Raw genomic sequence first — 14,228 nt, 5'->3', positions numbered from 1 at the left:
TCCCAGTTTTAAAGGTGGTCGTCTATTTTTCTACCAGCAGATGGCGTCTGTTGCTCAACAACCGACTTCATCCCTCCTCTCCGCTGACATCCTCCAACATCAAGGGGTTAAATCATCTTTTCTGACGTCAGTATATCTGTTGATTACATGTTTTCTGCCTCAGGACAATCTGTGACATTGCCGTTGCTCAGAGCATCTTCCCCCATGTCACCAAAAAAAACACAACTCTGTTTTTCTCACTGATAAAAGTCAGGCTTCCTGGAAAATACTGACGTCAGCTCACACCTTTTTCCAGCCAGGGTGATGTGTCTTAACTGCTGTGTCACCCTGCCTGTCCACATTTTCATTCATGGCTCCACCAGTGCTTCCAGTTTGGGTTTTTGCTGCAGCCTCTAGAGAGCGCTGCTGAGTCGACACGGCTGTGTTTGGGTGAGGCAGAGATCAGACAGGGGCGAGAGGAGGCTTTCTATTCAGGTATAGAATACTTTCATGGCTCGTTGCGTAACCACACAACAGACTGCAGCAGGTGAGACACAATGCAGACAAAACGTACATTCAGCCAGTGGCTCCTCTGCCGATGAGGCAACATGTGTACAGTATGGGCTGTATGTAAGATTTCATCTGGAACACAAGGTCACCACTTGACCTCACCCTTTACTTATATAATCAGGTGTGTGTCCACCGTGTTGGGGGTTGGAGGCAGGGAATGCCTGCTAGCGAGCAAGGTATTGTGGGTAAGCAAGCTGATCAATCACCGGCAAGGGGAGCTGTAGTGTTAGGTTGCCAGGCAACAGGAAGAGAGAATCAGGGAAGCGTCTGGAGGTGGGGGGGCTGCCGGGTGGGGGTGGTCTCAGCTTTTCACCTCCATCTCCCCCCTCCTGTATATCCCAGCACCTCCTCCTCCTCCTCCTCCTCCTCTTTCTCCCTGGATGTACGTGTCAGTCTGGCTCTTCTGGTCGACGGTACTCGATTCTGCATAATGTGGAGAAGAAACTGACACCAGACACCGAGCGACTGTGACGTGTGACCGTGCTTTCTCGGCTAAACGCTGAATATGTTGTTTAAACTGTCTGTTGACATTACGTTACTCATTCTCCAACAGTCTCTTTTCCTGCTTTTGAGCTTGAAAATGTTGTTTTAACTCTTTTTCTGCCACAGCTTTCAGCCCCATCGTGTGGCCTTCATCAGTGATATTAAGATCGCTCAGTTGATGGTTATATAAGGGACTAATGTGACTGAAAGCTATGATAGCATACAAAACTTTATAGATGCAATATGTAAGAATTGGTCGTCAAATTCATACTCCAGACCAACAGGGGGCAGCATATCACCAACCGCTGCTAACTGTAGCTGCTGTTAGCATGGAGCTCAGTTAGCTGTGCACCGGGAGCTCGGACCACCAGGCGAGTGTCGGTTTTATTTACCGTCAACTGTCACCTCTTTGAGTACAAAGTGGATAAGGGCTAGCTGCTAGCATGCTAACATGACCCCGCAACACATTGACCTCTTGAATATAGTGTCAAAGCTGTTATTTCTTCACATTATGTTGATAATTTGAGTTTATTTTTTGAATGTTTTCAACTAAAACTATTACATATTGCCCCTGTAACTTTTTTTTTTCGTTTGTAAGTATTTATTACTGTATTTGTCCATTATTACATAATTAGTGTTATTGCACAGATGTAACTGGTGTATAAACAGTAAATTAAGTATTGACGATGCACTACAGTTGCATAAAATACATAAGATGTCTGTATTTATAGCCATTTCTTTATAACTCTTCACTGTCATTACACGTCTGATTTGACTGTTGTCAGACCATTTCATGGGCATTATCATCACAGCTCTGCTTCATATATATGGTCTAGTAAGGGCCTATAAGCTTACTAGTAGGTCCCGAAGTCTGTTAGCATCTATTCGGATGCCTTATCAACGATACAACTGAAAAAAAAAAACCTCCAGTCTGGTGGAAAACGTGTCATTTCATTTAAAACGAGAGCATTTAAACTGAGATTATGTCGTCAAAAAGCAGAAAAGAAATACAGGAAGTATAAAAGTGATATGCTCTGAGTGTTGACACTAGATAATGATAATAATTAGTACATTTAATTAATTTAACAGTTAATTAATGGTGTATGATTTGTTAATGTGTGTAATCATATATCATTAGATGTGATTATACATTACAGCCATGTTATAAACTGTTATACACCAGGTGAAGCTGCTTCATGTGATGTGTTTTTGACATATATACATTAATATTGTGCTTATATAGTGTGTTACCACCCATTCATTAACTAGCTATATACTGTTCATCAAGTGTTATTGTTTACTGAGTATTCTAGTTGAACAAAGAAAAAGAAATCACAACATTTTGAATGTGATTTAACTCGCAAATATCTTGTATAAATAATTGTTCCACTTCACCTCCGGGCAGCGTTCACTGACCCAGTTTCCTCGGGGGGAATCTCAGCTGTCTACACTCAGTGAATTATCCTCAGGCTGAAAACAGACCATCGTCTCGGCGGCTAAGTATCTGTTTAACCCTCGTTGAATATGCAGAGCCACTCGCCTCCTTCCATCACGTCTCCAGCACCCCACAATGAACGCATACTGCATGCAGAATATGCTTCCCAAAATAGGTTTTATTTTGGAAAATCTAGATTTTTTTGTGTTTTGTTGCCACATCTTTGGTTATAACAAAAAAAAAACAAAAAAAAGTCACTTGTCACATTTTTGCAAATCGATACATAGTTTAGTGTAACATGTACTTGAACCACATGAATGATCCTGTTCAGTGTTAAGCAATCATACTTCAGGTTCAGATCACAGAGCAAAGACCGGGATGTCACTCACACAGAGAAACCTTTTGAATCATCGAAACAAAGACCGGCTGCAAAGGAAAAACGGAGAAAATAAACAAGCATTTACAAAAAATATGTCCTTTATTCTTTTGGCTTTAAAATTATATTACCATATGAGCGGACAGTAGTCACTTCTTGCATGCAGTTCACTAAAACACTACAAGCGCAATGAGAGATGGCTACTGATTGCTTCATGGTTCCTATCTACAGATATGGAGGGGGGAGGGGGGACCATACATGTGTTTCGTCATGTGTTACAGTGCAGAAAGGAAAAGTCCTAGAAAAAATTGTAAATCAAAATCCGAAGACTGGCAAAATGCACTCATATCTACAGTAAAAATGTTATTTATAATCGGTGGAACACAAGCAACCCGCAGACCCCAGTTGCACACTCGCTCGCACGAAAAGAGATAGATGCTTACATTCTCGCAGTCTCACCGTCTTAACGAATACGCACACGGACGTACGAGTACAAACACACTCCAGCTGTCTCGCACACACTTTACATGTATGACCGCCACACGTGGTATTACATAGCAGTGGGGATTAAAAAGTGCTCTTACATCAAATGTAAGTGTGATGCATACTGTGGGCCCAAATAGCTATTTTATTTACAAACCAAACCACTACATTAAAACCACTCGCTTCTCAATTTTAAACAACATGAATGTCGTACAAACATATGTGATATTATAACCTTTAAATGTGATATACTGTCACGTTCTAGCTTGAGAGAAGTTAGAAGGATTGACATTTTTCTTTTTAGTATATTACTTAAGATATTTTCTTTACAAGAGCTCTGGGAGATGTGTGGAGGAGGAGGGGGAGGGGAACAAACGCATTAGAGGGGGAACTTTGTAATATGGCGGCGGATGAATGAATTATGAACGTTACTTTAAAGTAAAAGTTGTGAGATTTTGGGAAAACATTTTCTTGAAGAGTCAGTTGATAAAATTGATACCGTGTGTGTACGTTAGCTAACCACGAAGCTACAGCCAGGAGTCAGTTAGCTTAGCCTAGCCTGACATTGGGAGCAGGGGAAACAGGTTTTAAAAATATCCCTCAAGCTTTCTAATAAACATTTTGACTCGCATTTGTTAAATCAGCACAAATATCAAGATGTAAAAACAACAAGTTGGGGTTTTATGAGTGGTTACGTTCCTAAACTATACTTCTTATTTGCAGCAGTTAATTAATGTCTGTAAAGCTAACGCTACTACTTTCACTGTAAGCTAACGGTAAATTCAGACATTTTCTCAAGCTTTTAAAACAACTGGAATAATGCAAGCTTTGTTTTTACGTTAGCTAACTGTGGAGCTAGTCGATTAGCTTAGCCTGTGTTAACATTGTTTAATTTACCGCTAAACATGTAGCATTTTTTGACTTCTTGGCTCACAACAGGTGATTACAGAGCTAAATTGAATCTTTAAGATTTAATTTGTAATTTTTTAGTTGATTGCAAGTGATGAACTAGCTAAACTATTGAGCTTAACTTAATAAGTAGGATGTGATACTGGATTTTGGGTCTGATAAAAAGCTATCACCGTAATATTTCACAGATTGGTATCAGATATGTACTATGTACTGATTTTGAGTATCAGAATCGATATTTGGGGAGTCAGATCGGTCGTCCCTCTGTGCAACTGCCTGTTAAACAACAACTTGTCACTTTTGTACATTTGGGTTTTTGTATGGATTAAAGAAACGAGATACAGCATGTTAATTAGTGAGCTTTACAGGTGCTGGTATGCAGATTGTTGAGCTTGTTCAGTATTTAAGAACTAAGTCAAGCTAACGATCTCCTCACTATAGCTTCATAACGAAAGGACAGACATAAGAGTGGTATCAATCTTCTCATCTGTTAAAAAAGGGAAAATATTTCCCAAAATGTCAAGAAATTATTTAATCGTGTCTCATTCCTTGCATACATTCAGCTTCTCTGTATTTAGAGACTTGTATTCTATATTAAAAAGGGGAGACGGCTGTCCAGATGAAGCACAATCACACACCAGTGAGTACAACGAATTTACCCATCGCACTCCAGCGGCTGGCTTTGTGTTTCAGCTCTCTGTGTACTGTATGAGCTAAGAGCTTTTCTGGCACTGATCCTGCACTGTACGAGCTTCAGACGGTGGTTGTAGTTTCCAGCATTAACTTTTGTCTGCCCTTGGTGATCTTTACAACAGTGAAAGCAGTGGACACATTCTCACGATAATGACACAAAAAAGTAGAAAACATTCTTTCTCATTAAAAAAGAAACCTTGTAACCAAAAATATGAACCAAAAAAATTATGCAGAGTACTTGTTAAGTGATACAGCGATTGTTAAATTCAAGACACTGGATTTATAGTAGTAGCAGCAGCACTAGCTACAGACAACTTAACAGTACACTCAAGTGTGTCAGATAGTAACAACAACCAATAGGAAAATCACAAGCGTTTTGCAGAGAGGCTTTTCCATGTTCCAGACAATCCCTGGCAGTGTCTGCTGGATCATTTGTTTCCCCTCTGAAAGGACCCCATGTATTCACATATGACACGACAGCACTCCATTTTTAGGCCTACCTGGCGTCGCACTCGTCACCTCTGGACAATCAACACACAAGCGCACATCTACTGTATCTACCCCCGTTAGAAGCTGTAAACAAATTTCCCTCATGTCTCTGATGCATTTTAGATTTTTTGTTCCTTTTTTAAAAAGTCTATTTCTTTCTGTCTTTCAAGTCTTTCCCTTTGTTTTCTCTTTCTCTATTTTCCTTCTCGTATTTGTCTTTGTCCGATTTCGTCACACTGTTGTAGGAGGGCGGGGAGGCCGTGGAGGGCGTCATGTCCATTTTGTCCGAGGTGGAGTTCTCCGTGAACTTGCTGATGACCATCACGTCCTTGTCGGGGTCGCGGATGCCCTCCTTCAGCTTCTCCTTATAGAGGGCGGAGGCTTTCTTCATGGCCAGGCAGATCATGTAGCGGCGGAAGGCTCTCTGGATGATTATGGCCGACATGTCCTCCTGTTTGCGGCGGAGGGTGGTGGTGATGGGCTCGTAAGACACCTTAGAGGGGTTGGAGGCCATGAAGCGCTCCTCCATCTGCCCGCGCAGCATGTCCATTTCGCCGCCTTCGCCCAACACTCGCTTGGTAAAGGCGAACAGGATGTCGAGGCAGTGGATGCGCTCGCCGCTCACCATTGGCAGGTCCATGGAGATGAGCTGGATCATGTTCGGCTTGGCCATGCGCAGCGGTGGATCCAGAGCATCTGCAAAGTCAGAGAGCTTGCTGTACTCCATGAACTGAGTGGCGTCGGGGTCGAAGCGCTCCCACACTTCGTAGAACATCTCAAAGTCGTCCTCGCTCAGCGGCTCGGCGCTCTCCTCCGTCGCCACGCTGAAGTTCTCCAAGATGACGGCGATGTACATGTTGACCACGATGAGGAAGCAGATGATGATGTAGCTGACGAAGAAGAAGATGCCCACTGATGGGTTGCCACAGTTGCCTTTGTAATAGTTGCCCGGGTGCTCCATCTGGCTGTCGCAGTCCGGCTCCCTCTTGTTCAGTATGGGTGCCAGCAGGCTGTCCCACCCCGCCGAGGTGGTGATCTGAAACAAACAGATCATGCTGTTCCCGAACGTCTCGAAATTGAACATGTCGTCGATTCCTGCCTCGCGTTTCACGTAGGCAAAGTTGGACATGCCGAAGATGGCGTAGATGAACATGACCAGGAAGAGGAGGAGGCCGATGTTGAAGAGGGCGGGGAGTGACATCATCAAGGCGAAGAGAAGCGTCCGGATGCCTTTGGCACCTTTGATAAGGCGAAGGATTCGGCCTATCCTGGCCAGACGGATCACTCGGAACAGTGTGGGGGACACAAAGTACTTCTCGATAACTTTAGACAAAAACATACCTGCAAAAGCACAAAATAAGACATTCAGCTCACAGTTTTACGAATGATCTACAAGAAAGCTGGCGCACCGCAGACATCTCCTTACCTACAATGGACAGGATCACCACCACAAAGTCAAATATATTCCAACCGATGGTGAAGTAATAGTGACGCAGCGAGATCATCTTCAGCACACACTCGCCGGTGAAGAGTACAATGAAGACCAGGTTGATCCAGTAGAGGATGTTGTCCATATCCTTCGTCTGGTGGTCCGTCTCCACCATCATGGTCACCATGTTAAGGCAGATGAGGATCATGATCACGATGTCGAAGGCCTGCTTCGTGATGCAGTCGAACACGCAACCTTGAAATGCATTCTGAGGGCGGGGGAGGAAACAAGAGAGTCATTTAACTCTGTACTTACTTACTGCATTATCCATTATAACAACTGAGTGAGTGGAGCCCACAGTCGGAGCACTCAGAGTCTTACTGTGGGCCGAGGTATAGGTTTTTGTGGTTTCTTGGAGCCGAGCTTCTTCATGGCGTTGTAGTATTTCTTCTGTTCTTCTGTCATGAAGATGTCCTGACCTCCAAAGTAAAGGGAGCCCGACAAAAACTGGTTATAACCATGAACACATTTTACATTTACATTTTATAAAGCAGTACGAACAACAAAACAGCCAGCTGGGATCAATATCTCTGAAGCACAGAGGGTATAAAACGAGTCCGAGGTTCTGAAACTGAAGAAGGAAACTGTTCCTTTAGTTAAATATTTGCTTGCTCTCGTCGGCTGATGGTAAACTAATCCTTTGGTGTTGTTCAGGCAAAACTTAAAAATGTTAATTTCGTTCATTAGAAAACTGGGATGGAGGTAGAGGTCCTAGTGTGCCCATATATGCGCTGCACAATCGATAGGCTGATGTATGTCGGCGTGAACTGTGTCTAACAGCAACGGGATCCTTTAAAAGGACACGCAACAGACAACAACCACACCTGCAGGAAGCGCCTTCTTTTATTTCATGGCATGTGTTTTTTTTCCCTCATTACTTTATTCGACTAGCGGCAGGGTCACACAGTCGCCGTCACTATGCTCTCGTTAATCAAAGAAGTGAATCCCCCTCACGGTATCACACGCGAGGCGAACATGACACTCTCAGCGCGGCTCACTGAGTGTATGATGCGTGTCTGGAGGCAGGACTGGTGTCAACACTGAACAGCATCTGTGTGACGCTGTGGCTGCGGGGCTGCTGAACAACACACAAACACACTGATACAGTGTCTCAGTCGGTACGTCAGTCATCAGCGCACAGCAAACACAGTGCAAACCCCCTCTCTCCCCCTCCTGGGTGTCGCCCATCCCACTTGTTAGCGCTTGGTTGAATGGAGGGCTCATTTCCAGACTACATTTACTGTGACACTGCATGTGTGTGTGCGAATGCAGGCAGGGTGTTTCTCAGTGACTCATGCACCCTCAGTAATCCTTGGCAGCAGCAGGTCCTCTCCCTGCTGCAGATAATCATTATTCTGGAGCTCGGCTCTTTCTTCAACACAGCTGAGGGTCTGCTTTGGCTGAACCTGTGAACCTTCAGTGGCTTTGTGATTCGAAGGCAACACTGGGTTTTTATGTCTTTTTGTGGCGCAGGGGATTAACTCCCCCCAGAAAATCTAATTCAAGGAGAAAGAGTGGATTCCTGCACACACTTTTCACCTCTGCATCGATAGATTCATCAAAAAGGTCGACATTTCCGTCACAAAGTCGTTTCAAAGGTGTTTCTTTGTGAGTGTGTGGGTGCATTCGCTCCTTTACAGTGACTTTGTACTCAGACTAGGCTTGTACTTGGCACAGTGTGACACAGGACTGCTACCTGTTCCACCGCAGTAATGACGAGCAGAACCAAACCTGTGTGTCAACATTAATAACAGCCAGCATGGCGGAGCAACAACCTGGGATTTCATCTTTACTTTGAAACATTATTGCCTCTACAAAAGGCTCCAGTTTGGACCGGCGATACATTCTATTCATTTAATGTCTAAATTAAAGTCATAAAGAAAGAAGATGCTAATTGGCTATATTTAGGGACGCACTGATAAACTTAACAGCTAAATTTTTCCTAAAATTAGATTTTTTATCCCAGATCTGTTTCACTTTATGAATATATAATTACATAATATTTGCATCAGCAGTCGGAGGAGACTATTAAGATGTCACAGGAAGGCAATATTTTATCATTCCACTCCTCAACGCTCCAGCAGGATTGCCCATCGCAGTTTACATTATCTGATATTGACTGTTACTAAATGCAACTTATCTTCTTCTTCTGCTGGTTGAAGTTGTCGATGATGACACCGATGAACAGGTTGAGGGTGAAGAAGGAGCCGAAGATGATGAAGATGACGAAGTAGAGGTACATGTACAAGTTCACTTCATAATCAGGCTGATCTTCCAACTAGAACAAACAATGCAAAACACAATAAAACAGTTACCGGCTTTCATAACAGAAATGAGCTGACTTGTGAAAGCAAACTACAGATCCCTCTGTTAGGCACAAAGACACTTACATCTCGAGAGTCCACGGCTGCGTACATGATGTCCATCCAACCCTTAAATGTTGCCTGAGAGCAAATGAGAGTTTTGTCAGTGTGGGTGGTGTTGGGGGCTCAAATAACCCTCCTCACAACCTCAATCATCTGATTCAAGTCAAACTGCTTGGCTGTCATTTAGTGAGTACAGTGTGTTATGTTGGTCCTCAATTTGGTGCCTCGTTATGACAATAATACAAGATGTTATTTGCTAAGGTAGTGCCCTTCTTCTGATTTTGGGTTTTGTATATATTTTATGCCAAATGCCATTTTAGCATTTGACACTTTTATTTTTTATCTGTGTACATGCATTAAGGTGGACAATCAAAGCAGCACTATGTAATGCAGGAAAACTCTTAAAGCGATTCTGAAGAAAGGTAGCTGGTTTCTCATTCCCATGTCGTCAAATATTTGCCTGTAAACATAAATCCTACAGGTTTTCCATATTTTGAATTTTATCCCGACTGTAAAATAATCTCTGAAAGCCATTTTTAAGTAATAGGCAGATTAATGAATTCATTTGTTTTCTATGACTGCATATAAATATTGATTTGCAGTGATTATCTGATGTTTCTTCTCTCTTTACTGTGTCAATTTGTAAGGAGAATAAAAATCTACTCAGTGACAAAACTGGAAGCCGGAGAGTTCAAATCCTAAATACTCCTCTTCTATATAAGCAAACTTTGACCCTTTTGTCTTCATAATGCCGCCTGTGCCGCGGAGACTAAACTCACCACTTGCAGCAGAGCCAGATATCCGGCCCCGACGTTGTCAAAGTTGATTTTGACATTCTTCCAGCGAGCGCTGTCATTTATCAAATTCAGGCATTCAGACATGTTGTTGACGACGCTGATGGGGAAGACCTCATCGTTGGTGGTGTTGACGCAGTAGTAGTACTTCCCTGCGAACAGGTTGACGCCCATGATGCTGAAGATGAGCCAGAAGATGAGGCAGACCAGCAGCACGTTCATGATGGAGGGGATGGCCCCCAGCAGAGCGTTCACCACAACCTGGAGAGGTCAAAGCACACGGTTAAACTCAGCACTCTCCTGCCGGTCATACTGAGGTCTCTGCTTGCATAAACAGAGAGGCTGTTTGATTTAGATAAGTGGCAATTACATCTAATCACTTAACTCTTAACCTGATCTGATTGAGCTCGGGAGGCAGATGCTACGACTTTCAGAACAAGAGCCAAGACTGATTTAAAAATTCATAGCGTTCCTGTATTATTCAAAGCTGTATTTAATATGTAATGTCTGCACACATAAAGCTCTTAACACCATCTACAAAGAGAATTTAACAACATGACAGTTGGAAAGGAGGAAGTGGACAGGTGAAAAAGTTAACATTTGATAGGTAAAAAAGCAAAACAGAAAAAAACCTTAGAGAGGCAGGATGAAGTCACAACATTTTGTTTGACTGTAAATGAAAAAGACACACAACAAAGAAAAAAATTACAGGTCAAAGGCACCACACAAGCAACGTCAGAAAACAATGCCTCAGAACAGCTATATACAGTAATCCATTGACACAATGTGAAGAAAGTCATGCAGATAGAAGAAGTACAGTGTTGAATTGCAAAGAAAAGATCACTCTATATAGAGGCTGTAATAAACATGCAGTCAACAATCAGGCTAACAAGATAAAACCATTAAAATGACATCAAACATTAACTCAGAGGAATTAAACTGGAAATATGTATTATTGTGGGGCATCTTAATGTCAAATTAAATAAGGCTAGAAGTGGCCTAGTTAGCTTAAAGGGGCAGTATGTAGTTTTGGAGAAAAAATTCAAACTCAAAATTTTAATATTGATAATATTAATGAGGTAATAATACAAACTCAACTCAATAAACAAGCTGTTTAAAGTAACAAAGTCTGCAGAACACTGTTTGAAGCTAGAAAGGTGGCAGGGTCCGCCACATATAAACAAAGCAAAACAGTATGAAGTTGTGTTGTCCTTTAAGGTCAGTTTGTTTATTCAGTCATGAAAACAAAGAGAGTTTGTGTATTTAGTTTGTTTAAGTATAAAAAAAAAATCAATGAAGATCTCTCTCCTCTGATAGTCGGATCTTCTACATAATGCACCTTTAACTTTCTGGAAAATGCTTAAAAGTTATTTAAGCTAATCTAAGATATTCCACAGGTATACTGGTTTCCAGCTTGCCCACAAACACCCCATTTGTGTCGTTGTTATCCGAGATGTCCTTACCCTCATGCCCTCAAACCGAGACAGCGCCCTCAGGGGCCGAAGGGCTCTCAATGTCCTCAGAGATTTGATGGCTGTGAGCTCAGAGTAGCCGAGCGCATTAGCTACAAGGCTGACAAGGGACACCTGGGAGAAGATAAAGACAGAGAACGGCAGGGTGAAAGGTGAGAACTGAAAAAGGTGCTTCTGCAAAGAAACCCTGAGTGTTTGAAGAAGATGGCTCATTTGGCATGAATGATTAGTCTGCACTCAATTAGAGAGATAATCATGAATTTAATTTGCCTGGCTCTCTCCAAAACTCAGTGATAAACACTTTATATATTGTTTCTATCTTCTTTCTAATTTATACACAAAATAGTGCTTGAGCTTTAGAGGTGCTGATAGCCACATTTCTTTTTACATTTTCTTGAGTTCCAGGTTGGCCGTTTCCCCTTGCTTCCCTTCTTCATGCTAAGCTAAGCTAATCAAATATACATAAGATGGTGTGGTATCTACTGTATCTTCTCATTTAACACTTTCAAGTTCTCAAAAAGTCAATCGCAAAGTCTAAATTATCTTTGTATGGACTGAATATACATACGTCTACAATGAGGAAGTCGAGCCAGCACCAGGCGTTGGTGAAGTACTTGACAAAGCCGTATGCCACCCACTTCAACAGCATCTCCAGGATGAAAATGTAAGTGAAGACCTTGTCTGCGTACTCCAGCATTGTTTTGATGGTCCTCCGCTGCTCAATGTAAATGTCCTCAAATGCCTACACACAAAGGAATAAAGATTGATGGAGGAAACAAGCACCTGAAGGCAACACAGGCGAGAAAATACAAACTCTGCTCAGCAAAACCTACTGTTAATAATGCAAAAAAACATTTTGTTAAACGCGCATGCAATGATACAAAAAACACGCACCAGTGCTCCACTGCTGAGCAGAATCATGAATATGATGAAGGATTCAAACCAGTTGTGCTCCACTATGATAAAGCAGGTTTTCCTGAGATTCCACCAGCTCTTATAATGTGCTGCCTCCTCATTGATCTGGCAGCACTGGAACCTGCGTACACAGCCTGTAGGGATGTAAAGAAATGACCACAGGAGTTATTATGGGGTTCATGTTGACTAAAGGTGAAGGTATGATTAAACCAAAACAAATCTCTCTTCCTCTTGTCCTTTGTTATTAATCGCTGAGTTTGTTTCCAGTACATATAACTCAACAAAAAGTAGTTATTGTGATAGACCTACTAACCCATTTCAGGTCCTCAGTCAACATTGTGTTTGTATTTCACACTCTGCAGAGGTATTTGTAGGTTGTGGAGGTGTGTCGGACTACATGTCAGGTTACATTCCAAACCCAGACAATCCCACAGACGACTTCTCCTTTTGTCCTGCTGAGCATTTGTATTCACTGTCACTCAGCGGTGAGTATGCACACCGGTGCTAAGCACAAGCAGTTAACGCGATGTACTCTATGTCTTGAAATGTGCTGTTGGAAGCAATTCATCCCCCACCTTTCTTGCTCTGTCCCACTTTCCCTCTTCCCATCATCCTCCCTCACATCCCTCTCACCCTCTGTGAAGCAGGCCTCTGGGTCGAGTGACTCCTCTGGCTCCAGCTCCACTGAATCCACCCCATCTCCTGGGGGCCGAATATCGACTGTGCTCCCCTCGGATGAGCTCAGACGCTGGGGCTCTACATCGAGCTTCTGCATGGACGAGGGAGAAAATAAAAGCACAAAGTTACACAACAGTGCCTGAAACGCAAAGGTTCAGTGGTTATTGGAGCCAACCTTCTGAGCTGGTTATCATTGTGATTCTCCATTCACATGTACTCCAGTGCCACAACTGTATACCTAGGCACTGTAATAGCTCACAGAGTTGGCCTCTTTAAAGTTATCTTCATTGTATTATCATCATCATCACATGCAGCATCGATCAAATGTACCTACAGGCTTTGAAATTAGTTTTATCTGATGGCTCAAATCAGATTAAAGCATGTGAAGGTTGGCGTTACGGATATGCTCTGTGGGTACGTTTGATGTGCCCTCATTTGAGAAAGAGTGCATGCAGTATTCCAGTGCATTATCAATCCAAGCCTGAAATAGTACCAAGCAGAACGTGTGCTGAAGTATTTTCATGTCGACTGAAAAATGACCCCAAATCATCTTGTTTACAATTTATCCCATTTCCATAATTGTTTCTGTGAATAATAATTTCACCACCCTCAAAGCTAGAAATCCACCCACAGAAGGGGCCGCTGAACATTTTCCTCAGTGACATGAAAACACGTTATTTCCATTCCTTGAAAGCAGTGTACAAGCTTCTTCTGTTTGTGTTGAAGTAGACGGAAAACCACATTAGCTTACCAGCAAAAACCAGTACTGTGCACTGTTTATAAGACAGCATGTGGTCTGGCATTTTTTTTTGTTCCCATTTGTAAAACATGTTAGATTAGCACCCATGCATACCCAGAAAACATACAGGACTAAGTATGGTACATCCTTCTTAGCAAGATGCAAAACACATGTAAGGACAAGTATTGCTGCTGTTGTCAAGTTCATTTAACTCTGTCGTCCGTGCTAACCCTGACAACACTCCTCTGAAACCCCTAAAATGCAGTGATCTTCTATGTATATTACAGCATCATCTGCATATAGTGAGACTTTTTGGTGTCGTAAGGCTTCCTGTCTGTTTTTCTTTGGGCAAACATGG

The 14,228-nt window shown here is 42.4% G+C and overlaps 1 protein-coding gene across 5 annotated transcripts in view; it reads right to left on the bottom strand.

Annotated features, from left to right (window-relative positions):
• Window positions 1-2,625: 2,625 nt before the first annotated feature.
• LOC311252997 (sodium channel protein type 2 subunit alpha-like) overlaps window positions 2,626-14,228 on the bottom strand; it is a 38,168-nt gene continuing 26,565 nt past the window's right edge. For all 5 annotated transcript variants that reach the window (XM_084346667.1, XM_084346666.1, XM_084346668.1 and 2 more), the window contains 10 exons: window positions 13,087-13,222; window positions 12,433-12,587; window positions 12,107-12,280; window positions 11,530-11,652; window positions 10,052-10,327; window positions 9,297-9,350; window positions 9,047-9,184; window positions 7,228-7,332; window positions 6,844-7,114; window positions 2,626-6,758 (listed from right to left, as the gene is read on the bottom strand). In XM_084346667.1, the coding sequence (XP_084202793.1) occupies window positions 5,566-6,758; window positions 6,844-7,114; window positions 7,228-7,332; window positions 9,047-9,184; window positions 9,297-9,350; window positions 10,052-10,327; window positions 11,530-11,652; window positions 12,107-12,280; window positions 12,433-12,587; window positions 13,087-13,222 (2,625 nt within the window). In that variant the 3' untranslated portion in view covers window positions 2,626-5,565. The remainder of the gene's footprint in view (window positions 6,759-6,843; window positions 7,115-7,227; window positions 7,333-9,046; window positions 9,185-9,296; window positions 9,351-10,051; window positions 10,328-11,529; window positions 11,653-12,106; window positions 12,281-12,432; window positions 12,588-13,086; window positions 13,223-14,228) is intronic.

Source organism: Pagrus pagrus (genome assembly GCF_965226575.1).
Source record: "Pagrus pagrus genome assembly, chromosome: 24".
NCBI classification, from domain to species: domain Eukaryota; kingdom Metazoa; phylum Chordata; class Actinopteri; order Spariformes; family Sparidae; genus Pagrus; species Pagrus pagrus.
The sequence above is the reverse complement of the archived record's forward strand: the minus strand, read 5'-3'. Positions and strand labels throughout refer to the sequence as shown.